Source organism: Falco punctatus, assembly GCF_963210335.1.
Source record: "Falco punctatus genome assembly, chromosome: Z".
NCBI classification, from domain to species: domain Eukaryota; kingdom Metazoa; phylum Chordata; class Aves; order Falconiformes; family Falconidae; genus Falco; species Falco punctatus.
The window spans coordinates 83,652,390-83,678,187 of NC_137586.1; the positions used below are offsets into that span (position 1 = coordinate 83,652,390).

The window sequence follows — 25,798 nt, forward strand, 5'->3', positions numbered from 1 at the left end:
GAGGCTTGGCAGTAACTGCCCACAGACAGCCTTGCCAAGTCCCCAGAAGCTTGTCTCATGTCTGGTTATACTTCAAAGATGTTTTTTCTTTTCCTCTGAAGTGCCTTCCTAAATCAGCTAACTGCTTTGGACAGTGCTAATAAACAGGAGACTCTTGGATGTCTCTCAAGGTGTTTAGAGATCACTGCAGTGTAGTTTACAAAGACCAAAACCAACTAATTAGATCTATTATCTAAAATAAAAAGGGCATTTGTTTACTGAATCTGGTTTTGCAGAACATTTTCTAACATGCTAGGTTTTGTATTACTTGTGACCTAAAAGCAGTACAATTAGTACATTGCTGCATTCTTCCTTGCTAGAAGTCAGGGCCAAATTACAGGCTAATTTGGAGTTGCCAAATCCTGACTCTAACAGAAGAAAGGATGAGTGGGAAGACCGTATATTAAACACTCAGGAGGAGGAGTGAAAACTGTATCACGGTATCCTTTTCACTGCTAGGGAACCTCCACCACTTTGTTTATATTTTCAGTTATAGCACTGGCTATCTCCATTCAGGTAAAATTCCCAAAGGAGACTGATGGGATTTGATAGAAAAGAAATTAACCTAGAATTACAGGGTATAATGCTCATAATCCATCTTCTGGCGTGGAGTTGATCCGGGGAGCTAAGGGTAAGCCTTTGACCAGATGTCTACCGTTCTCCCACTAGATCCTTACAGTAAGCCTCCAGCTTAGACAGAGAAAAGAACCAAGATGCTGCTGTGCTGGAGCCATCACTATTTCATCAGTGTAGTGGATAATACCAGCTTATACGGTTCTGAAGTCTCCAAAGGAAGAAAAGGAGTTTATGAAGACAAAGAGGAGTGGATGTAATTTGGAAAATAAAAGGAAGACATACACTGAGAAAGGAATGGATGCTATTTTGTCAGGAGACAGCACAGGGTGGATGAAGTAAATACAAAAGCAGGGAAAATCTTGCCTTCTGAAAGAATAAGCAAAGAGATATTTTATTTTATTTTACAACTTTTTCTATCTGTATTTAATTTCAAAGTGTCCATTACTGATTCTCTCTTCAAGACTTGATAAACTGGATGAAAATACATGCATCTTCGTTTTGTACTACAGGAATAAACTCCCACAACATGAAATCTCTTACAATGGCATTTTTTTTCCTCTCATCTTGTTTCCCAAGTCATCTTTGAGGTTATCAGTAAATAACAGACAGTAACTGGTTAAACAGTCTGTTACCTACTTTTCCTTTCATCAGTTGGTGAAAATCCTGCACAACCTACATACAACCGTGCCAGAGGAAGAAAATACCACTTGTTTCACTGAGACAGGTGCATACTGCTAAATATAGATTTTACTGAACTGTTGGTTTCTAAGTTCATAGGACTCGTTTCCACTGCTTCTCAGTGGCTCTTTCTCATCTCCCATGTCATTGTCTTTCATCTGCGTAAAATAGGCAGGAGAAGCTTTGCATTCATAGTGCCTGTCAAGAGATTTCAGGTGGATCAACATATGAAGAGCGTAGGCAAGAACCAACAGCAGAATCAGTGACATAACCAGTCCCATAAGTATCGCTGGAGAGAAAATGGATGCACAGTCTTTTGCATAGGCAAAATGTCCTTCTTGAATGTTAAAACCTTGAATCTACAAAGAGAACAAAAGGGCTTATATTAAATAAAGTACTTGTGTCTCAGTTACATACAGCTTCATGAATTTGCTCCTGGTGGCAGGCAGAATTTTTCATTTAATACCTGCATACTGCAAAATTGTACCTATCAGTGCTAGCTGGAGTTAATGCTCAGAGTTTACCCATGTCAATCTTCTAGAGACCACCAGTTATTCTAATCCACTTCACTCTGCTGCCCAAGGGATTTGCAGTTGTGTTTCAAACAAAATCTTCTATGACTACTCATCAGACCCCAGTAACACTTAATTGTAATCGTGGTACCTTTCAGGTTAACAGTACATTTCCAGTACTGTTTGTTGACAGCCTCTCTTTCACAATGCATAAACTTCAACATGACAAACAAAGAAATACACTCAATTGCCTATGCTAATATTCAGTTTTTCTCACCTGATCCATGTGCACGGTATATGGCAGGAAACCAGATAAACTACGTGAAGTTGCATTCAGCTATGGCCAAAACTACCAAACTACCAGTAAGTTTTACTTGTGCCTTTGATTCTAACATGGTTTACCACACTAGCATTCGGGGAATTGACTGTCTGCTCCACTAAAGCAGCCTGTGGGCATCTATCACGTGGTGAGAAAAGGGGATCAGCTTTCCCCCTCAATCCCCCTTTTCAGCTCTTCAGGCCCTATGACTTAGGTATCTAAAACCAAGACATCCTCATCCAGTCATCTTAGGCTCCCTTATTGTCAAATGCAGAAAAATAGGCACTTTCAGAAGATGATTAATCTCATCCTAAAATAAGGACTTAAGATGAGTCACAGGAATTATCCACTGGCTTTAGAGGCAGGCTGGGGTGACTATAATCAGGGCACAAGGTTAAAATTACTAGGCATCAAAAGTTAAGTGAGATGAATCCCATACTTGGTGACTGATGTTGTTGATGCCAGGTTGAAGAGCCCAGCTCAGAGAGATGTTAACACTAGCATTTAAATTCATTCCACACACTAATGCGAAACCCACACAAGAGACTACAGAAAATGTATATAGCCCTTCATTTCCTTGGACAGGAAAGTGAGCATAATAATTTAAGTCTTCATTTCTATTTCAAGTTCCATGGACATCCTGTAAACTGTACATGGAAGGTCATATACTTTCTTGGCAGTGAAGTGCAAAATTTCCCATCAGTCTACCTATGGAATCCATTTGGCTTAATTCCATGACATTACCTGGAAATCAATAAAAGTGACTTCCCAAAGCTTTGAAAGATCATTTGCAGAGCTGGGTACAAGAAGTGCATCGTATCTCTGCAAGCTGCTCACGTGTTCACAGTGGTAGGAGTAACTTGCTGGTGCATATATTCTGGTTGCATTGAACGTTGCCTGTATGGAGTGGTTGTAAAGAAGCTGCAGTCTGTGTAAACTAAACCAGTTCTGAACAGACAGCTGGTAATAGCTGGCTGTTAACAAGAATCTGAAAATACGTATGGGAAGAAAGGTGAGTAAGTCTACCTAAGAGTTACAACTATTAAATTCAAATGTTGAACAATCTTAGAAGACACACTGGTATTACCAGAGTTTCACCCATTTATACCAGTGGGAGCTCTAGCCACTTCTACTGAGTCTGGAAAGTGATCTGAGGTTCCTCACTGCTGCAGCTGAAGGAGTTTGCTGCCATCCCACACACTGAGGGGTTTTTACTAAATTACTTCGAAAAATCTGTATGCAACATTGGTATTGCACTTCCATAAAAGATACAGAAAATTATTTTTCAAGAAATGTTGTTTTGTTCTGTTGACAAGAAACAAACATAAAGTAGGTCATAGTCTGATGCCTGAGCAGCCCACACTATCAGTTCTTGTGGCAAAATTTCCAGACAAAGATGTAGCTAATTAGCAAAGTTTAGCAAAAATTTCAGACACGGGAAGATTCTATTTAAAAGAGATGACCCAAACTTTTCTCATTAACAGAAAAGTCAACATAGAAGAAATGCCTTAATAAAACAAGGCAGGCAAATGTTAAACCTATTAAATGCAGGTGTGCCTATTATATAATCAACAGCTTTTATCACATTATTTCTGTTTAGACAAATTCTCCTAAAACAAATTCCACAAGCAACTGCATAACAATGCACATTAACATGTGATTATCAAATATTTACATTATCATATAAACTTACCGAATAACAAGTCCCTTTAGATTGCCAATGTCACCAAACTTCAGAGAAAGCCTAGGCCAAAAACCAAGTAACATCAGGCTAGATAAAAAACTTCACAAATCTTAAGAGAAAAAAGCATCACAAAAGATCAAGCACAGTTATACCTGGAACCTTTTGCTCAGTATACCTTCAAAGTCAGTGAGAAAAAAACTGAAAGGATTAAATCTTCCTCCAGTGAAATCCAGTAGTTCACCTGTTAATTTGAGTGAGGCCTAGACCGTCCAGAAAGAACAGTACTGCGTGTTTAACTTTCCACACAATTCAGTTTCAGTTCTTTCAACGTCAGCTGACAATTAGGTCCATTTGATCGGTGTTCTTCTCATGCCATGATGATTCTGTCTTGCATCACCTCTATGCCATTAGAAAGTGTAAACAGCCACATTATTCCTGTCTTTTTAAATACCACACTTCTACCATCTCTGGAATTAATGCATTGTAGCACTGCATGATTAAATGGCATGTTTTTTTGGCTTAACAGTAATGTTTTGCCTCTTAAAACCTGCATAATAGATTCTCGTTGTTGACATAACGTTTTCAGACTAAGTAGAGATAAAACATAGTGAAAACATGCAGCATTGGAAAGACTTCCAAACTTAAAGCTGAAGAATATTTTTAAAAAAAAACAGCTAGCCCTATGATTTCAGAGAAGATCTGGACTTCTTGACCTTGACTAACACTGGTACAATAAACCAGGACATTGAATCTAGACTACCCCTTGCTTTGCTACAAAGGGATATCACAGACAGCTGAGGACTGGACACAGGCAAATATGGCATTCAACTCAGTGGCCTGATCCAGAAGTTGGTGCATAAAAAAAACCTGCAGGTTGGATTATTATATTTGTATAGCAAACGTGTATGTGCTCGGTGTCAAATATTTTTTCCTGACTCCAGCTACTTTGCGTTGATCAGGCAGTGTAAACCACCCTGAAAGCTGGCATAAAGCCACAACAGAGTCAAAGAAAGCTGGAGAAGGGAGAAGCTTAAAGGACTTTTCTGGGGTGAGAAAAACAGAGCAATACATCCTGTGAGCACTCAGCCATCAACTGGTATAATTTAGGTCAGCCCTTAAACATGAGACTACAGGTAACATTCAAGACAGTGTTTCCCTTTCTTCTCTGCTACAGTCAAATGCAGGTTGACTAAGAATCTACTCAAGACTCTTATTTGATAATTACACCTGAGTCTAATCTTGACTCATGAGCCCAGATTATCTATTTTCCTAACCATAGAGCATGATTTCTACATATAGGGACCTCAACCAGTACTTTGATGTCATCAGTGGCAACGAATGAATGGATACTTGAAACATATAGTTTTTAATTACTTGATAAATGGAATCTAGCAGAGATGCCACAGATCTGTTCATGCAAACTGTCAAATGTCCTGACAAACCCCTCCTAGAGAGAGCTCGGAATAAGGAAGTCCTTTCTTGATTAGGATTCTGGAGCACATTCAAAGGGCAGGAGTCAGTGGGAGTAGTATTTCTTAATGTACCCCAAATAAGCAAAGTATAGAACATGCAAGAAAGCAAAACCATTGGGGATGGGTAGCATTTTCCTCTCTCTCTCCACAGAAAAGAGGACAAAATGCTCAGTAGTCACAGTATGTGTCTTGACCAGAAAAACATGCCAGCCTCAGCTTCAAACTAAGCAACAAGGTCCTGCCTGCCTTTAGCAGCACACCCCTAGCTCAGGGCTAATCAGAAAACTATGAGAGAAACAAAGAGAAAGATCAAAAGACATGGCAGGTAAGATGGCTCTGGACAGTACAGAGCTTGAAATTAAACTTGGTGAAACACTGAGAAAAGGCATGTCAAGGGTATGCTGTAGAGTAGTTCTGGTTCCTGACTCTTCCTTTTTTAATGAATAATGTATTCTATAAATCCCCAAATATCTTTCAACATAATGCATCAAGCAGAATATGCATCCCTGTGGTGGACTGACTCCAGCCAGCAGCTAAGACCCATGCAGACACTCACTCGCTCTGCTTGCACCCCACTCCACAGCAGGACAGGGGGAATAAAAGGAAGAGCAAAGGAGGGAATTCATGGGTCAAGATAAGAGTTTAGTAAGTGAAGGAAACAGGGAGGGAAATGACCACAGTTTTGCAAAGGCAATCGCTGACTGTCTCCCACAAGCAGACTGATGCCCAGCAAATCTCTGAGCAATGGCTACCCTAGAAAACCCAACCGCTATCCCCTGCTCCCTCTACCCCAGTTTTTATTGCTGAGCATGATAGTTATATGGTAGGGAATATAACTCTGGTCAACGTGGGACAGCTGTCCAGGCATTGTCCACTCCCAGCCTCTTGCCAACCTCAGCCTACTCACTGGTGGGGCAGCACAACAAGCAGAGAAAGCCTGGACACTGGCTCAGCAAGAGCCAAAACACCGGTGTGTTATGAATAGTTTTAGTCACAGACACAAAACACAAGAGAAATACCTCCATTCCAGCCAGAACTGGGACAATTCTTAATCTCTTAGAACTCAGTATTTACAGACTGAAGCATCCACTACTGTAACCAGAGTACGAGGTACCTGTGACAGGTAAGTAGACGGAGTAGCCTGCTGAAATCTAAGTCTCTAAACAGGAGCTCTGCCACTGCACTCCTGATTTTTCAAGCCTTATGAACAACTATAAAACTATACTTCTTGCTTTGAAATCCTTACTTTTGCATCAGTATATTTTCTGTGAGGTTACACTCGTTACTAATAAGACTAAACTATTTCTGAATTGCAGACCAGAAGAGAAGAATGAATCCTGGTTAAGTTATTACTTTTTATTTTTAAAATAATATTATTCTGTTCTCTACCTCTGCCTGTCAAAACATAGTGCCAGATTAGTTCACGTGTTGATGATGTAAAATTCAGACTACCTTGATGAACACTATGGTACCACAGGCAGAAAATCTGGCTTCTTTTCCAATTACACTTTTAGTTTTCTTGTAACCTCACTAGAATTTCTGTGCACCTTGGGTTATTCTTCACAGGTGTATAATCAGAAAGAAGTAACACCTACTTTCTATGAAAATGTCTTTAGATGTACAGGTGAAATGTTGTATAGGAGCTACATGAAACTGCAGGGTTTGGTCATGTTATTTTTATTGGTTTGTGTCATTACAGATTCAAACACCATTTATCACTCAATGCTCACATTCAGCACATGCCCAGTTAAGTATCCACTTCCTAATTTCTAGACTCTTGCCTACCAGAATGGAATCAATGACCTGGTATTAAACATGAAGCCAGTCAGCATACCACATGGAGGGAGAGAATTAGTCAGGTACATGACAAAGGAAATTAAAAAAATCTACATGCCTTTCTAGTATAGCCATGGGACTGGAGGCCTTTGGGTTCAGTTAGGTTAATACATAGCTCTCACTCAGGTTTAGCAAAAGCAAACCTGCTAAATACTGTTCATGCTGAAGAAATTCACGGCAGACTGGGATGTAGAGATCAGGGTTTTGGAGACTCTTCAGATCACATGCAAACCTACAGTGAATTCACTCTCTGGCTTCTGTAACTCACTTATCACATCCTGGTACTTGGGGCTACCAAACTGCTCCTAAACACACATCAGCATCTTGTAGCAATGGTTTATGCTACTGCTGCCACGCATCCTATGAAGGGATAAGTAGCCATGCACAGCCAGCCCCTAAGCCTCCATACTCAGTGTAAGATCCTCTATCCAGTCTCCCAAGCAGCTACGTAAAACAGCTGGAGACTAAAGAGATCGACAGCTTCAGCCTCATAGGCACCAAGAGCAAAACTGGCTGGCCACAGGGATTAATTGCGCCACTGCAAGAGATGAAGACAGCTAGGTATATCTATGTGCCCTGTGAAAGACTGGTCTGAAAGCATATAACCCATGCTGCCCTGCTGCCTGCAATGCCAGGACATTCTAGGAAGGAGCCTGCCCCTGGAGCTCTACACCGCATGATACACAAGGTCTGGTTTCCTTCAGTGTGTATTTACTAGACTTGTTATCTGTCCATTGGCAGGGTAGAATGCCACCTTACATTGCACTGTCCTCGCTGCAGTTTGAATCTCCAACATCCACTGTTGCATGGACACCAAACGTCTTCTCCGTCAAATCCAGCTGTGTGTGGTTTTCAAACTTAATCATGATCCTCTTGGCCCAGAAGAGAATGCAGGGGATGCCATTCACTGTAACATTGAGAGGGCTGTAGTGGCTGTGGGTGAATGGCCTCCAGGATGCTCTTTCCCACTGTCCTTTCCTGCTCAAGTTGTAGCTGACAACCTGATGGACCACACAAAAAACCGGCATCAGAAGATGTGTATTTCAGGAGTGACTCTCCATCCTACCAGAATAAATTAGGCCAGCACTTTGAGAGCATCTGTGGAGCCAGTTCTCAGCCACAGCAGTACTGAAACAAGGAAGCAGAGAAATCTCTGACTAGCCCCTTCCCATCACGGGAATGGCACCACACAGACCTCTAGCTCCAGCACAGCTGGCCAGAGTGCCAATATAAGTTATATTTATTCTACTAGGGTTGTAGCACTGGGTCAAACTGCATTCTTAGCATGCTCCCGTCTCACCCCAGCACACTGCAGAGCTGCCAACAAAACATTAAAGCAGAGTCAGAATCACAAGGTGCTGATCGCAGCAGAAGACTATCTAGGACACTTGCCCGAATTACTTCAACACACTAAAGAGGGCTCAGCCTGGGCCAAGGACACAGCCCACCATGCTGAAAGCACACTAGGTAGCTGTCCAGGTGAAAAAAATGTCCAAGTCTACATCTACCTGCAGACAGTTTGGCTCCTGATGGCTTTAAAAGCAGAAAAATGCTTGCTGCGGAACAGGATGGCTCAAGTATGGATCCCTGCCTTTACAAAATGAGTCATTGGCAAGATGAAAACCTGGGGACTGCAGCTTCATGTCATCTGTAGACATCAGAAAAATGCTATCCCTTCTAAGCTAAATTTCATAGCAAAAGGAGGGCAATTGGGCAGTTGGGCAAAATAATTTGAGACAGTGAGTCAGAGCTCAGAAAGGACCTCAAAATTTAGCTGTCATTTCCATGTTTCAGACTAAAATTTCCAGACACCGGCTCTTTTCCATCTACAAGTATGACTATGATAATGTACACAATGTCTGCATGGCTGTTTTAGATGTCATATAATTAAGCAAGCTCAAATCCTGTACAAACAAGAGAAGTATTGTGAGTCCCGGTCACAAACAGCATCTTACCAGGTTCCAGAAGGGATGCAGTTAAGCTCCAAAGCTTTGTCTTGGCTTAAAGAGAGATTTATTTTTTTTTTTATTTTTTTTTTTTGCTCTTCAGATTAGCAAATCATGTCTCCCAGCTCAGACCCTGAAACACCCCTTTTGATACTTGACCTTACGTATGGCCCAAGACCGCTTTAGGATTAAAGTACTCACAGCAACAAGCTGAAAGTAAGGTAAGAACGTGGCCAGAAAACGTGATGCAACAGCCAGCAAGAAACACTGACTGTGACTGTCATCTGCATAAATTCTAAGGCTGTCTTCCCAGAAGCACAGATGAGAGATATTTAATCAACAGATAATTTACATTAGATTGCATCATTTGCAGGGGTTTTGGTACGGAAGCCTTTTATGCTCACTTTTTTACAAGACCTAATGACTGACCTCAGGAAAACTCCCACTAAATTTAACCAGTCTTGCAGTTTTGCTTCAGCTATTCTTTTAGTACCAAATGATACAAGCAAAATACTGGCCGCAGCAGTCAAATTACACTGTACAGAATATGGATGATAGGATTTGGTTCTTTCAGTAAGACCCTGTGCCCCAACTCACTGCCTGTCAGCACCAGCAATGGCAACTGAAGTCTCACCTCACTTCTCAGAAAAGCAGAAGGTATCTTGTACAGCACGTAGTGGATCAGTATCATACCACAATGATTTAGACAGTTTTGTTGGCTATTTCTTGTAAACAATGTATTATTTAATTCAATAATGTAAATGAAGAGATCTAGATGTGCTATGAAAAATCTTTACAGATCCAGTCCTTCAAACATTACCTGCGTAATTGCTACTTGATTTACATTAAATTTTGGCTTCACACCACCATCATAATAACGTCGACCTGCAGAAGAAAGTGTGTTGTTAGCCTACAAAGAAAACATCCAATCATTTATAAAAGCATGCTCTTGCACGTTCCTATGCAAACAACAACTAACCCTGCATAAAATTTGTATTTCAGAATACCTGATTATTTTTTTTTGGAAAGTAATTTGGCTTGGTGCAAATACTGCTTTCAATACATGTATTTTCTGGTTTACTTTACCTTACTCATACAACAAGGTTCCGCTTCTTTCCATTGAACATCTTGCCACTCTTACTGGGAAGAACTCCTAATGCCCCAAAATTACAAGATTCAGCCGTTATTCATCCCAAACACACTTAACAAAAGCTTCTTCTTTCTTCATACAGCAAACTCTGTTGTCAAAGGGTGTGTGTATAAGTGCATGGCAAAAACATGTTAACTATGGGTGGGAATTTCTTTCTCTGCATTGGTGAGCAATGGGAAGCTGTGACAAATAACCTGACTGTCTGACTGCTTGCCAGGAGAGTGACTTTTCACAGATCATTTCATGGACGCTCTCACAGCTCCATCCTTCAAACATACAACTCTGTTTTCATTTAGTTTAAAAAAACAAACAAAAAAAAAAAAACCCACCAAAAAGACAAAACACTTCTTTCTTCCACATTCTCACTGCATCTCAGTCAGTTGGTAAATCATTATTTTAACCAGACAAGCCCTTTAAATGGTGTCTTTGAAAGAGAGATATGCTTTAACAAAACATTTAACAGAAGTCACTAATGCCAACAGAAGCAACATCTGGGAATGAGGATCTTTTATGGCTGCTCTAAGAGAACCGGTATTCAGGCATTCAGCTCACAGAAAGCCTTACCATTTCTTTGCAGAGAATCTTGATCTGAGAATGCATGTGAACTAGAAGAGAGGAAAAAAATATTTACTGTACAGCATCTGGATTTAAAGTCTGCAGCAAGCTGACTGGGGAGAGCTCCTGTTCCTGTTCATTCAATAAAACATTCAAAATGTAACTGATATCCTTGGCTAGTTAATGTCACAGGAACAGGGCAAATTAATCCCAAAGCTAGTGTACCCAGGGCAATAATGCATACATTTTCAGAGATCCCTCAGGTGGATCAGCCCTGCCAGGCATTCCCATATCCTTACCATATTTACTAAAGGCTTCATTACCCCTCTTGTCCCTTTCCATGGGACAACAGTTTTGGATTACAGACTGAACCAGTTCCAGCCCACAAGCAGGGGAAGACAAGGATAGCACTGCACCATCCTCAGCGCCCAGAAATAATCAGAAGCAACATGCTGAATTTCTCCAGGACAGAGCAAATGCACTGGGCTAGCACGCATTATGCCCAGATTTATAGCCACCTAAAGAGAGCTCCTCAGTGATTCCAAGCAATCCCAAACCCCATGGAAGTCAGCTGCAAGGTAGGGTGCAACCAAAGCACATCTCAGGTGACAACATCCAGGCTCGTGATATTTTCAGCCTTTGATTTTCTTCTTTGGTATAATTTAGGGATAAGTCTTCAGGTGTTTTAAGTATGATCTGCTTTCCTGAACCAGAGAATCAAGCCAGTAGATTCACAAACATCCCCAAAAGACCTACATGACCAAAGTCCAAGAAACCAGTCTCTCCCTTAGGACCAGACTCCACTCCTTGAGTCACAGGAACTCCTTTCTGCCCCCTCCACACCACAGCAGCTTCTTTGGGACCTGCAGCCCCCTACAGTGGATTCACCTGATGACACATACCCACATCTTAAAGTCTGCCACCAGTGTTCCCTAGCGAGTGAACACACCAGCACTCCCGCACGCAGAGCTGAGTATCGTTCCACAGAGACACTGCACAGCCTGCCCTACTTCTGCCCGCGCACTGCCTTCCAGGCCTTAAATGATGGTGGGGCCAGACCTCCCTCACCACCACTTCACGTGGAAATACGCTTCCATTTTCTTCTCTTGCCTTGTTTCTTTCTGCCTTTCCCACCCATCACAGAAGCAAAATACTTGAAAAGATTGCACAAAGAACAGCATGTAAGGACTAGGAATAAAAGCAGTTTTCACTGTTTGTGTGTAGATTTGGTATTTGGCATTTCAATTGCGGAGTCAAGCCTTGACCTCACTGGGGAGCTCTCCAACTGTTGGGTGAACCCACTCTCCAGTGGACGCCCTGGGTACGGGGATCCGTGTTACCCACTAGCATGTACTGCAGGAGTGATCCCGACCTACTTTCCATCACAGTATCCTTAATGGCAGATAAATATGAGTCTAAACAACATAACGCCATCAAAGAAGGATCGAGGGATGGTTTACAGCCTGCCCTGCTTGCTGCCATGCCCTTGTGGATCTGGCAGTCAGGGAGTTTGATCACACTGAATGCAGCTTGCCTGAAACCCATGGCAATGTTACCGCTTCAGCAAAGCCCAGATTTCATGTGCAATGTCTTGTTTATGCTCAAGGTTTAGGACAGCAGCAGGCTCTTCTGATCAGTGAGAATGTCCTTTTGCAGGCATACTCTCGGCTGCCACAAATAATCTCTTCTGTCCCTTTGCAAATGCCTCAAACCCAGAAGGCAAAACAGACAAAAGGGAAGCAGAGTCCATATACCAGCTTGTCACTTTGCCACCAGACACCATGTCTGATGAGCGACTTTGCTCCAGACCATCAGGAAAGCTGCTCAGTCCCTTCAGCAACCAGAAAGACAGTTAGCGTCTGCAGCACCGCAGCAGCGACTGTGATCCGAGCTGAAAGAACCTTAAGACAATCTTAGGTTCAAAAAAGTTTAATGTAGATGACACTGTTTAAAATCAATCTGGTAGTTTTATTCACATATAGTGAGACTGATTTTCTCCTCAGCTGCAGCTGTTAAATCCCAGTGACTTCAAAGAGGCTGTACACTTGCAGGCTGGGTCCCACTTTCTCACACTGGCCAAGGTTTAGGACAGCAGCAAGTGTTTTTGGGGGGTTTGGGTGCCAAGGTTTGTGCTGGGCTGAGGTCACCGAGCTGTTCAAAGGTCTTGCACCTACAGTAAGCAGCCTTGAGATGGGTGGAAAAAACCAACTTTTGATAGATAGGTAACAAAAGACATGGCTAAAATGGACCAAATCTTGTTTTCTTGCTCAGACAAAATTCTCTCTTACGTTGTGTAACTATTAGGAACAATATTTTTGTGATTCGATGCAGCCTTATTTTTCTTTTCTAGTGTTCCTGCATGACAGATTGGCTAGAAAAGGCAATTTTGGGGTATTTTTCCATGATAATAGCTACAATAATAAGGCACACCAAAAGCAAACTCATGAAAATCATCTAGTTGAACTAACTTCAGTCATATTTAGTTGTACCTATATATCTATTTGCTTACACTTAGTTATATGTTTAGCTCCTCCCTATATACATAATTAAAAGCTTACAGCCCACTACTCCAGCTTGGAAATCACCATGCTGTAGTGTGCAGACTAAAACATTAAGAAGACACCAGACTGATGTAAAACTGTGTAATACATTTCACCTCCTCACTGGACTTGAAAGGTTTTTATGCCGGTCTGGGAAAAGAAAGGGTTATTTTTTTTTCATGTTTATCAGTTTAAAAAAAAAAATCATCCCTTAGTTTCGCATCTGGGGTAAGGCTAATATCGTGGTCATGCCAATTACATCACCTTAAGGAACGCTAACTGGTAGGCAACATCAAGTCTTGAGAAGAGTGTACAATGAATATACGAGGCATAGCTCATTGCAAACACCCCTGTAGGGTTACACCCTGGGAACAGTTATAACCGACCTTCACAGAGCCTGCCGGCACAGGGTGGGAGCTCGTGACAATGCAGTTTGACTCCTCTGCCATAGCAACGCGCAGCCATGCCACTCCAGAAGAAATGTCAAGTTTCTGCTTTCAGGATGAAGATACTCAAATATAAATGACTGCACAGCTAATAAAATAGTCATGCTTTCATGATGAATGCAGTGGAGAGAGTGACCTGGGAACAATTGCTAAGTACCACAAGTACAACAAGTATGACCAGCCACACGGCAGGTACCCTCGGGAGGCAGGTGGAGGCACGCAAGGGAATAAACTCCACCTAGGCACTCCTGTTCGTTATCTGTTTATTAGCAATGCTGGTTGCTTCCTTTCCTCCTGCAGAAGGTATACAGCCCCAAGAGAGAAGATGAGGGAAATCCGTTACGGCAAGGCTTGCAGTCTTCGCTTTGTCTCACTAAAGCCAGATCACGATGGCACATTCTATCAGTGGTGTAAAGGAAGGCTGGCCTCCTGGTTTCTGAGCAAGCACAAGCTGATGTTGATGTAGTTGGGTCTTTCAGCTGCCTTTGACACCCATAACCCTGAGAGGTGTCACAAAGGTGTGTGATCTGTGACAGGAATGGGTGGCCTTCAGTAGCCATCCTGCTGTCAAATCAGCAACCTTTCCGATAAGAGGCAAGCTGGGGAATTCACAGGTGGTCCCTGGCAGCGAAGCCCTTTCGCCCTCAGCTGGACTATGTTTCACAGAACAAAAGCATTGAAAGGAAAAATGGGACAACACCACCACATTACAAATATATATTCCTTTTTGTCTATAAAGATGTTAATTACATGTCAGAAACAGGACACTAGCTAGCACTAGAGCTTTCTTCTCCACTGCCTGAAAGACTATCAGCAAACAGTGGCTAGACCTGCAACTCAGTGACAACAAATAATTTTAGCACACTTAATTAGAGACTAGCCTTTTAAATTATTTTTTTTTTCAGCCACTCTACCCTAAAACTTCAAATTCACTTGCACATGTAGTATATCTTTTGATAACTAGTATTTTTCCTTATCAATTCATAAATAACCAGCTCAGATACACCCAGACATGTAAGTTGTATGTCAAATTTACCATACCAAGTACGTCAGGAACTCACATGAAATTGGATTAGCCCTAATACAAAGCACCGGGATGACTGATCACTATGTAAGACCCAATTAAATAAGATTATAAGTATAAAGAAGTGTAAATTCCCTCTTATCAGATGACATTATCCATCTACATAAGATAACCAAGTCTGGCTCATTTGTCTGGAAAAGTTTATATAGACTGCACTTTGAAGACATTCACATGAGCAGTCTTTCGTACACACAAACAAGCTGCATGGATAAGCCTGGCACTCAACAGTGACTGAGCGAGGAGCCCATAAACAGTTTCCACTCCATCAGGTTAAAGGGAAAAAAAAAAAAGTTAAAACTCTCTTTTATTCTTCATATTGCTGCTCTGACTAAGCGCATCAGATGGCAAAATGTACTCTACTGCAGTATGGCGACTACTGCAGAATTATCCCTCTAATACTAATGTTGCCCAGCTGCAGACTCCCTCATTGGCTGCTGAACTAGTTTCAGTTAATTTATGAAGCACTGGATTTCCAAATATTTGGAAATAATTGGAAAAAAACATGTGTACCTTCAACCACACTAAAAAAATAAGCTATGATTAAAGGTGGTGGATGAATGCTTGCTGAGCACCTGGTAGCAATGAACTGGTTGTAGTCCTAGGGACATTGGTCATAAGTAATTTCAAAGAAGTTATTAAAATTATAAATGTGTAAGCCTGCTAGTCCAGATTCAGGGCAAAAGCTAGTTCCTTCTAAGAAACACCCTAACAAAAAATCTTACTAAATTTTAAATGTTTAAATGTTAAATTTTAAGTTCTATCATTAAGATACATCTACAAGCCCATGACTCTTATAATTTTAAATTTTAAGTCTTCCGTGTTATGTTTTGGTAGCCTTACACGTGATTTGGCACAGAGACAGATTTATGCAATTATTTTACAATGCACTGAGTACGGGGGTTTGATTCGCACTTCAGTGGAAGTTCAGTAAGAACTGGATCAGAACAACAAGATACTCAAGCTTTCCTTTTTAATATATATATATAAAAAAAACAGCTCATAGAACTTCTAGCAGATTAACACTGTGCGGGTATGATCCCACGTCCACTGAATGCAAAGACGAAACATCCATTCAATTCAATGGCATCAGGATCACAAATACATTTGTTAATATTTATTGTACTAAAGTTCCTGTAATGCTCCACTGCTTGCTCTCTCTCAGATTTTGATCTGATTGCAAAAAAAGTGCAATTTTACTAAGAAGACACTGGCAAATCCAAAAACCGGCAGAGGAGAAGAGCAAGTAAGCTATTTAAATGAAAACGTATTGTAGTATTTATCGGTAACTGACTACCAGATCTCTTAATACAAGCTTAAACAAATCACCACATGTCCTTCTTGCCTTAAATGCACAGATTTTATTGCCAGTTTTGACCTTCATCAGCATATTTGATCTGTTTGTTATTAGTGACTTTGGGGCATGATTCAAGTAATACAGTTTAGGCTGTTTTCACTTTTGTAATGCTTGGCTCTAGAAAGTCCCCTCTTCCCCCTGCTGTGATTTGGGCTTCCTATTTATATGTCATTAGAGAATGAAATAGCACTATGAACAATGATAAATCCAAATGTCCAGTAATCTTCTAAGTTTAATACTTCTTTGCAATATTGAATTCATGCTTCAAATATTCATTCTACACAAGTAGAATATTTTAACACCTGTGCTTCTTGGAGCAGTTTTCACACCCTTGCTATTACCCTATTTAGAAATCTGTTCCCACACAGACCAGGGAAAGACAGTCTGAGAGTCATTAAAATGTAATTAAATATGACAGATGCCCAGAAAATACTTATTTAAATACCATTTCTAGTATTGTTTATAAAATTGTTTTAAAGTTACATTTTTAATGCACTGTACACTTCAAAATAATTCATTTCTATATTTGACCCAAGCATTTCCAAACCTAAAAAGAAAATTAAAACCACGTCCTGACATTTTAAACTGCAATGAAATCTGCTTCCACACAGCAAAAATGACCAATTACAGCATTTAAAAGATGCACTCAATTCTACCAGTTTGTTGATACACACTCGATTACTGACCTGCCATCCGCTGTCGCAATCATTTGCTCCACAGACACTGTAAATCCCACATACAAAAAAAACAGTAATAATCTAACGGCAGCGTTTCTTTCCATTGAGAAGACAGCCAGTCCCTCCACACCCAGCACATCTGCTCCTCTGGTCCAGCGGGCAGCCAGCTGCCTGCATTCTGCCTGGCACTGTGATGGGCAGCAGGTCCAGCCAATCGTGGGTGGGATCCACCACTCCATCACTGCACCGGCACCCAGAGGAGAAATCCTTCATCTGCTCAGATCTGTTCTGACAGCAGCCACCTACCGTTGCCACGTTCCAGCTTCCTTGTGAATCAAAGATTACACATTCTGGGGAAATAGTATCAGGATGTGAGCAGTTTGCTAAGGAAAAGAGAAATAAAATCAGATGGTCTCTCCAGCCTCTGAAATCACACCACAGAGCCCTTCTTACCTGTACCCAACTAACCTTAAAGAAAGCTGAAGGTGCTGTTTCCAAACAGTTCTGAAATTTCTCCTTCAGCATGATAACCAAACAAGGAATTACATGTATTTTGAAGTCTTACAATACCTTCAGAGTAGTAGTATTATCCCCATTCTACAAATGTGAAAGCAGACATAGCAAGCTTAGAAGTCAAATATTTGGAAGCAGTTTCCTTTCTTCAGCCCTAATTCAGTTTGTGCATGTCCAGCTTTCTGGTTCAATCATTTTTATACTAACAAATAACTCTAAGACAGAACACAGTTGTTAAATGCCCACAGAATTACAGTGCTTCTGTTTCCGGACTGTCAGACCAGGACATCAAGGTGCATATACAACACTGTGAATACAGCAGGCTGGTTCTGGGATGGGTCATTCTCAAAAGATACATGGGTCGCAGGCACCAGTGCCTCTTCTGCAGACCCTCTGTCTTCAACGGCCTTCTGAAAATATACATCAGCTGTGCTCGTCATGGCAAAGAAGACGGCAAGACACCTGAGCTGACATCTCAAACCCTATGACCCACGTGCATTCTCCACACATTGCTCACTTGCATTCAAAGTGTCTACACAGGACCAGGTAAGCTGAAATCAGGTTTCTTACTTGTGGACCGGGTGCAATGACAGCGCTCTGCAGCATGCTGATGTGCAGTCTGGCCACCTTCACGAACACGGTCATGGATATGTGGGATCTGTGGGAACTCTGGGGTCCAGGCAGAAACGGTTCTTAGTACCCACCTTCAGCATGGGCAGCTCACTCTCAAAAGGAAGCTCGGACCACTGCTTACCTGACATTTTGTCACACTGCACCCTTCTCCACTTAAATATCAGACAGGACATAGTCACAACCTGCTCCTGCTAACAGCTGTGTGTATTCATGTATGTATATATCTATCTACGTACATACATACTTCACACACAACCGCCGCTTTCTCACTCAGCAGCTAATGTCAGCCATCTGCTGATGTGACCACACGGTAAGCCCTACTTCACTGATTAAGATCTCCTGTCTGTTGCATTCCAGATATAAGATAAAGATAGGGGCTTTAGCATTGTAACTACTAAAAAGGATTTACCATCTTAATTAATTTCTCCTCCAGTGATACACAGAGTATTCGCTACTTAGAAATCTATCAACAGCTTGTCCTCAGTAGTACTGCTTCTTTCCAATTTAAGGAGGAGTACAGATACTTAAGTGAGAATCCCAGCTTGAAAAATGAGATAAGGGAACGCAGTGATAAACAAGTACCAGTTGAAAATAATGTCTAAATTTTACGTGATGCACCAGAAATGTATGATGCTAAATTTAGAATAATTACACCAGTACAGAGATGCGGCTCAGCTGAAAATTTTAAGTGGCCCTGGGAACAGGCAGAACTGTCACACACTCTTCTAAAAACTGTGAAGCCACTAATGTCACTATCCTGTTAAACATTTCAGTACTCCTGACCCATAGGCCCTCCTAAATAAGTGGGGAGGAAAAGGCACAGAGAGGCTTTTTGATGATGCCTTGAGATTTCATTCACACGCTGCTATTTTCTAAGTGTTATTCAACAGCATGGGAGCAAAAGCTAAGAAATAAAAACGTTGAAATACAAACCAGTATGGCACAAATGAACAAATAATGTGTGCTTTGAGGGCAGAGAAAGTGAGAGAAAGTAGTGTAAACAACACGTGGCAGGCAACAGCTAAAGTCAGCACCAGCTTAATCCAAGATCATGTCTTGTAGTCTTGTGTGACAACAGAATATATCTTTATTTGTACTTCCAGCCTGTGTGTTTCCACGGTGCTATCAATTTCTAGAGGGAACCTTCCTTCTTAGACCACTGTTTCAGATAGTCAAAGAGGGGAAAAGTACATGTCAATTTGCTCAGAAACAAAGGCAGAAAACCAAGAAAACATGTAACATCAAACTGTAAACAGACGTTAAACCAGTGTACTGACCTTCTCACTATACACTAGTCCTATGGGTGCTGATAGCAATTCACTCACCAGCAGTCATCATCTGAAATAATGTTAGAAGTAAAGAGCATGAAGAAAAATCTTCCCTTACCTCTTGACACCGTGGTGGTGCATCTCACCCCCTCCCCTGAGCTCTATAATCACAGGAATCCCTGTTGGGCCTTGGCCTCTGTGTAATGAGTTAGGCAGTTAAGTGTCCCTTGACCGTACCAGCAACTCTTGCATGGCTGAGTTGGCAAACTGCACTGGCTGTACCAGAAACATCCCTTATCTCAACACCACCACCACCTGCTAGCCTTGGAACATTCCTTATCTGGACCATAACATCCTATAACGAGCCTGGGAACAGTCTTGATTACAACTCCAAGTGGCACAATACCACCATCAATGGATTTTTTTTTTAAAATGCATTAATTACCAACTCAGATTGCAGCCAGGACAGAACATTACTGATAATGAAAGCCAATCATCCCCGACCCCATAAAAAGCAGTCCTAAGTGAGGCACTTTGAGCTGTCCTGGACTGCAGCAAGCTGCAGCCAGCATCTCCTTCTGTGTGGGACGTCTCTCAGAACTTGTGAACTCCCAAGTCTGCAGTATTAAGGTGACCAAGACCAAAAGCTGATGATGGGGCCTGGGCTGATCTTCCCACTTCATGAGGCTCCACCCTTTGTCTGTTGAGAAATGCAAAGGCATTTGACGTGAGTATTTCACTGCTCTCAAGGGGAATTTTTAACAGGTACAGCTTTGTACATGTGTCTCTGAACATCTGTTCCTTTGTGTCTCTGTGTGTGTGTTGTGTGAATTGATTTAGGTACCTCATATTAAGTATATGTATCATCATTTTTGCATCCACAGGTAAGCTGCTTTTATAATTTAAATTAAACCCATTTGATGCACTTTGTAAATGATAAATGAGTCAATGATTAAGTGCTGCTAAAATCCTACAAACTACCTCTAAACTCCAAAAAAACCTTAAGAGATCCTTGAGACATAAAGCATTGACTTAACTCTGAGACTAGGATCGGATCTAGCTGCACCTAAACTCTATTAAGAGTTTAGAAAGCAAGAGAGTCCACTCTGAACCTCGTGACTCAGCAGGACGGTCTCCCTTACCCTTCTGAGTTTTTAGTTGCTATGTAAATCATTCCAACTTAATTTTAATTTTGATTCTTCTTTGTGTGATTTGATTTATTTGTGTAATAGATGACAGAGTGAACCGTACTACCAAACTCTGTGAAGTCACACTCCCACAAATTCCTACAAGAACTGTTTCACTCATACCTTTGATGGCAATTCTTTAGACGACTTAACATAAACCACTTGTTTGTGACAGACACTTGCTAATAATAGTAATACTATAACAGCAATAATAGTATTAAATATTCTCTATGCAATATACAGTTCTTAAGTATGTTGAGATACATATTTGTTCTCAAATATGTTGCTTTTTATGAGGTTCAAGCATAAGCAGACTCACACAGTATCTAAAAAGAAATTAGATGTGTTGAAAGCAAAGAATCACCCTAAGCACTTAGTTCATTCTGGTGAAGAATGATGACAAAACCGCCTCCACATTACTAAGTTCGAAACAAAAACTTGAATGGAGCCTTACATGCAGTAGTCCTGACAAGGGCTTGATTAGATGTGCTTTTGTGACTCCATTGATGAATCGCTGTTGTACATTTGCCTGTTTTTCACTGCAATCAGCTAAACAAAGCTTGCTCGGCCACATGCTTCAGCTACATACATACACAGTGGAAAAAGGGTGAAGAGAGGATCATAAGCAAAGCCCCCACACTGTTTTGTCGAACACAGGAGGTTACATTCAGCTCCACAAAGGCACCCAGTGAACCTCCTGCAGGGCAAAGTCAATGGGAAGTCAACAGTTCTGTTCATGTCCTACAAGATGAGCTATGGTACTCTGAAAGTGGCAAATATTCCAAACAAGAGGACTAGAATGCTGTTTATCATCTTTCCCTCACCCTCTGGCAATAAGTTTTTGCACGTGATTAATGCAAGATTCATCCTTTGATGATAAAGCGGCTATCACTTAGTTTTTTACTTAGTACCATGGCAGTTCAGACATTTTCATCACCAGGGAGGAGGCACAGATCTTACTGTACTTTAAACACTTTCTTTTTTTTGGATCTACCTTGCAGAAAAGATAGTTAAAAAAGCAGCTGGCAATTATATTCAGCTCAAGGATTCACAGTTTTCTGAGGTTTCTGAGGCAAACAATCAAGCTGACAGGCTACCCTGTCAGTATTTCTGGCATCCCACACATCCTCAAATGTGTCACCACAGTCCAGCAGACCCCCTGTGACACAAGACGATTGCATACACATTGATGGACACCCCAAGATGACAGCTGTTTTGCTTGATGCTGCAACGATCACACACACACTGAGCTTGAGTGCAACTAATGAGACTGCAGACATACTTTTAACCAGGGATAATTTATCTCTTTGACAAGACAATGGTACTATTTATTTTCAACAGTTTATACTTACCTTCAGGTGACATATCTGGTCACCATGAACTGTGCAGCTTTCTAAAATAAATGTCTTAACCGAAGTATGAGGTATCAGCCACTGTATGACATATTAGCACTGAGTGTATCATTAATATTACTTTAAGACATGATTGCTCCTCTAATTCAGATGCATTCACAATGCCCTGACAATGCAACAGAAGCATGGGCAGAAAACTGGCCTTAACACACAGGAAAAGGTTGTCTCAGTTGCAACAAAATCCTCTCTGGGCAACCGATTTGCCCACAGGCCTTTCAGCCTTCACCTCCACCACGCTGGTCAGGATGATACAAAAATTAATCCTGTTACAACTTTCTTTCCAGCCTCCCTTCCACTCCCAACCCCAAATGATGCCAATCCTATCCCGAGAAACCTCCACACAGGCTCCCAGCCCTGCTGCAGCTACTCTGGATAGAGACTGAATCAAGAATGAAGCTTCTCATTCCTGGTTTACCTTGGGGAGGGAGGGGGGGGGGGGATAGGATGGGGATGGGCAATGGGGGGTAAAGGGCCCACACACCAAAAAAACCCCAAACCCCCTCACCCCCCCCCAAAAAAAAAATTAAAAATAAATAAATAAATAAATAATAATAATAAAAAAAAACCAGAAAAGCTCAGGCTGTGTTACAAGGTACATCTGCCACTGAGGAAGAGGGCCCGCTCCCCTGGAGACAGGCCGCGGGACTGTGTATCTCCACTCCCCTGAAGGACAGCACTGTGGCAGCCGGAGGGCCCGCTCCGTTTTACACCCACCAGCATTCTTAAGGCACTTTCCCTTCAACTGAGGGAAACCCACAGGCTCTGAGGCACCAGGCGAGGCGGTCAAAGCCCTGACTCCCCCTCCGCTTTTTGTTCAACCTCCTTGTTGTGCTCCCCGCTGGAAGAGGCCCGTTTCAGGCCTTTCAGGCGCTGGCAGAGGGGGCTGCGCTGAGGGACCCCCGGAGCTGCGGCAGCAGGAGCGGGCGGGCCGAGGCCGAGGCTCAGGGGCGGCAGGCGGGGCCCAGGGCGCCCAGAATGGCGGCGGGCGGCGGGTGGCTGCCGCCCCGGGCGGGCAGGGGCAGCGGGCCGCGGGCGGGCGGGGGGAGCGGGCGGCGGGCGGGGGCGGTGAGCGGCGGGCGGGGGGAGCGGGCCGGGGGAGCGGGCGGCGGGCGGGTAGAGCGGGGAGCGGGAGCGGGCGGCGGGCGGCGGGCGGCGGGCGGCGCTGGCTGCAGAGCTCGGTCCCGGAGCCCTGCCTGTTGGGGCTTTTGTTTTACAGCCCTGCGTGGCGTCTGGGGACAGATTTCACAGGGAACGCTGGAGATCGGATTATACCGGGAGTTTTAAGATAAATGGTGGGATTTAGGGTGGATTTATCTGCTCGGCCAACCGAAACATTTAATTTTAGAAGCGCTTATGTAACAGTGCCGGTGTCCTCCAAGGAAAACATCCCGTTACCGCCCAGCTGCCGGTGGCCCTCTCGGGGGCCGTGCCCCGCGGGGTCGCTGATGTGGGGTATTGCACTGCAGACCCCCCGGCCGGGGCGAGGAGGGACCCCCGAGCGCAGGGCCTGGCGGCTGCCCGTGCAGCACGGGCTGCAGAGCCCGGCGAGGCTCCTGCGGCCGGGAGCAGGGGCACGGGCAGGCTGGGTGGCAGGGACAGGGGCTGCTGCCGGGGGTCCCGCTGGCTCCGCCGGCACACGGAGTTGAGGAAGCAAAGCGGCCCAGCTCCAGGGTCCGGCAACGTGTCAGCACCCCCTGGTCCAGAGCGGCACGAAAATAGCGGCCCTCGCTCCCAGCAGCAGGTGCCTGAACTCCATCGAGGTAAATAACCTGCATCCAGAGCCAATCAAGTTAATTGTCCCAGTGTAACTGCTGGGAAATGCACTCTGGGGAGCGGAGAACTACTGTGATTGATCTGCGGGTTAGTAAGCACAGGCTGCAAAACGATGGAGCTCCAATTTTCCAACCTGAGGCTAATTCAACAGACTCAGGGGCAGCTCCTCCGCTGTACGTATGCGTGTGAATTTACTAGAGTGAGTCTCGGTTGCCAGCCTTCCTTGACTTTATTCTTACATGCTATTTCAATTAAATCATACAGTGGTTTTTAGCAGTTCAGTTGCTGCTAAATTCCAGGAAAATTACAAAGTTCTGGTTGCTGGTTTTGGTTGGAAGGATCACCTTGTTGGAGACACTGCTGGAGTTCAAGGCTGTCAGTTGGCCAGTGTTTCTCTGCTGGCCTTGTAGAAGGGCAGGAAGGGGAGACCAAGTTCCCAAGTCCCTTTTGTGCAAGTCAAAGCACTGACAGACATTTTCATTGGATAATGTTTGTATGTCTTTCTGTGTCATACTAAATGGTTTGTTTATACAAATATATCCCCTGCATGTTATTAAGTGCTGGGTGAGATGTCTGAGTGAACATTTTTGTCATGGATGACACCTAACTAAACCTGAGCACTTCCCTTTGCTATTCAATAAACCAATACTGATTTCAAAGAACATGGTGAAATGAAGAAAACCTGTCGTAACAGAAGTGTCCCAAAGTCCTCCTAAAGTTTAAAAAGTAACAGCAAAACCTACAGCAGCAGCATCTCAAATCACCTTTCCTAGATCTTCATGCCTTAGTGAATATTTGTGCACCAAATGCTGTAGTTTCTTTCAGTATGTTCACCTTACATTTTCAATATATATATCAAACATATATCAAATAATAGATATTATCAATTTCCTTCCTAGTCAGCTTTGAAGCATTCCTAGTATTAAGATTGTAAAGCAAAACTGTAGCATTTTTACAAGATTAACTTCCCTATTCTTAAAATTAGTAGCGATTGCGTTTTCCTCATTAGAATTGCATCTTCTAAAGAGCTGCTTTTCATAATAGTAATGTTTCCTCCTGAAACTGTTGCTGGGTTTTCTGGGTTTTATTCGTTGGTTCATGGGAGGGTGTTAAATTATTTAATGAGGTTTTATTATTTATTCTATCCAGATTGAATGTAAAAACACCCCTGCATAAACACACAAAGTATGTATTTTGTATTTAAGTTGTAAACACAAGCTTACCAAAGATACATTTAGTTACTAATGTTACTAAAGATACATTTAGATCTGATTACTGCCCCTTCACAGTAATTCCAAAATGTGAAAGTTCGCGAGGTTTTCTTTTAGGGAGTGGACTGCTTCAATGAGGCAGCTGTGACTGTTCAGTTGGCATCTGCAGACTGCTGGTTTCGCAGTGTGGACAAACAGTACCTTTCAAAATTAATAAATGTTTCTTTTGAGACGATTTGATACACCAGAAGGCTGCACCGCTGTTCAGCGAGACCTGGGCAGGCCAGAGAATTGAGCAGGGAGGAACCTCATGATGTTCAACAGGGGCAAGTGTAGGGTCCTGCACCTGGGGAGGGACAGCCCCATGCACCAGCACAGGCTGGGGGTGACCTGCTGGGGGGCAGCTCTGCAGAGCAGGGCCCGGGAGTGCTGGTGGGCAGCAAGTTGCCCATGAGCCAGCAGTGTGCCCGTGTGGCCAAGGTGGCCAAGGGGGAGCCTGGGGGCACGGGGAGGAGCAGGGCCAGCAGGTGGAGGGAGGTGACCCTCCCCCTCTGCTCCGCCCTGGTGGGGCCGCATCTGGAGTGTGTGCCCAGTGCCGGGCTGCCCAGTTCACCAGAGACATGGAACTGCTGGAGAGGGTCCAGCAGAAGCTACGAAGCTGATGAGGGGCCAGAGCATCTCCCTTACGAGGACGGGCTGAGAGAGCTGGGCCTGTGTAGCCTGGAGGAGACCGAGAGGGGATCTCATCAATGTCTATGAATGTCTTCAAGAGCGAGTGTCAAGAGAATGGGGCCAGGCTCTTTTCAGCGGTGCCCAGTGACAGGACAAGGGACAACGGGCACAAACTGCAGCCCAGGCAGTTCCACCTGAATATGAGGAAGAACTTCTTTGCCTTGGCGGTGGCAGAGCGCTGGCACAGGCTGCCCAGAGAGG

General features: G+C 43.0%; 1 protein-coding gene across 2 annotated transcripts; it reads right to left on the reverse strand.

The window, feature by feature from the left end:
• Positions 1-979: 979 nt before the first annotated feature.
• LOC308056749 (V-type proton ATPase subunit S1-like protein) lies at positions 980-22,336 on the reverse strand. 2 transcript variants are annotated; one of them, XM_080372560.1, is made up of 8 exons: positions 17,337-22,336; positions 16,878-17,251; positions 10,777-10,817; positions 9,883-9,947; positions 7,876-8,117; positions 3,818-3,868; positions 2,869-3,112; positions 980-1,652 (listed from the first exon to the last, which is right to left on the reverse strand). In XM_080372560.1, exons 2-8 carry the CDS (start codon positions 17,105-17,107, stop codon positions 1,350-1,352), a joined length of 1,176 nt encoding a protein of 391 aa, XP_080228686.1. In that variant the 5' UTR covers positions 17,108-17,251; positions 17,337-22,336; the 3' UTR covers positions 980-1,349. The 2 variants fall into 2 exon arrangements, with proteins under 2 accessions (XP_080228686.1, XP_080228685.1); XM_080372559.1 differs by having other exon boundaries at positions 16,878-22,336.
• Positions 22,337-25,798: the final 3,462 nt, after the last annotated feature.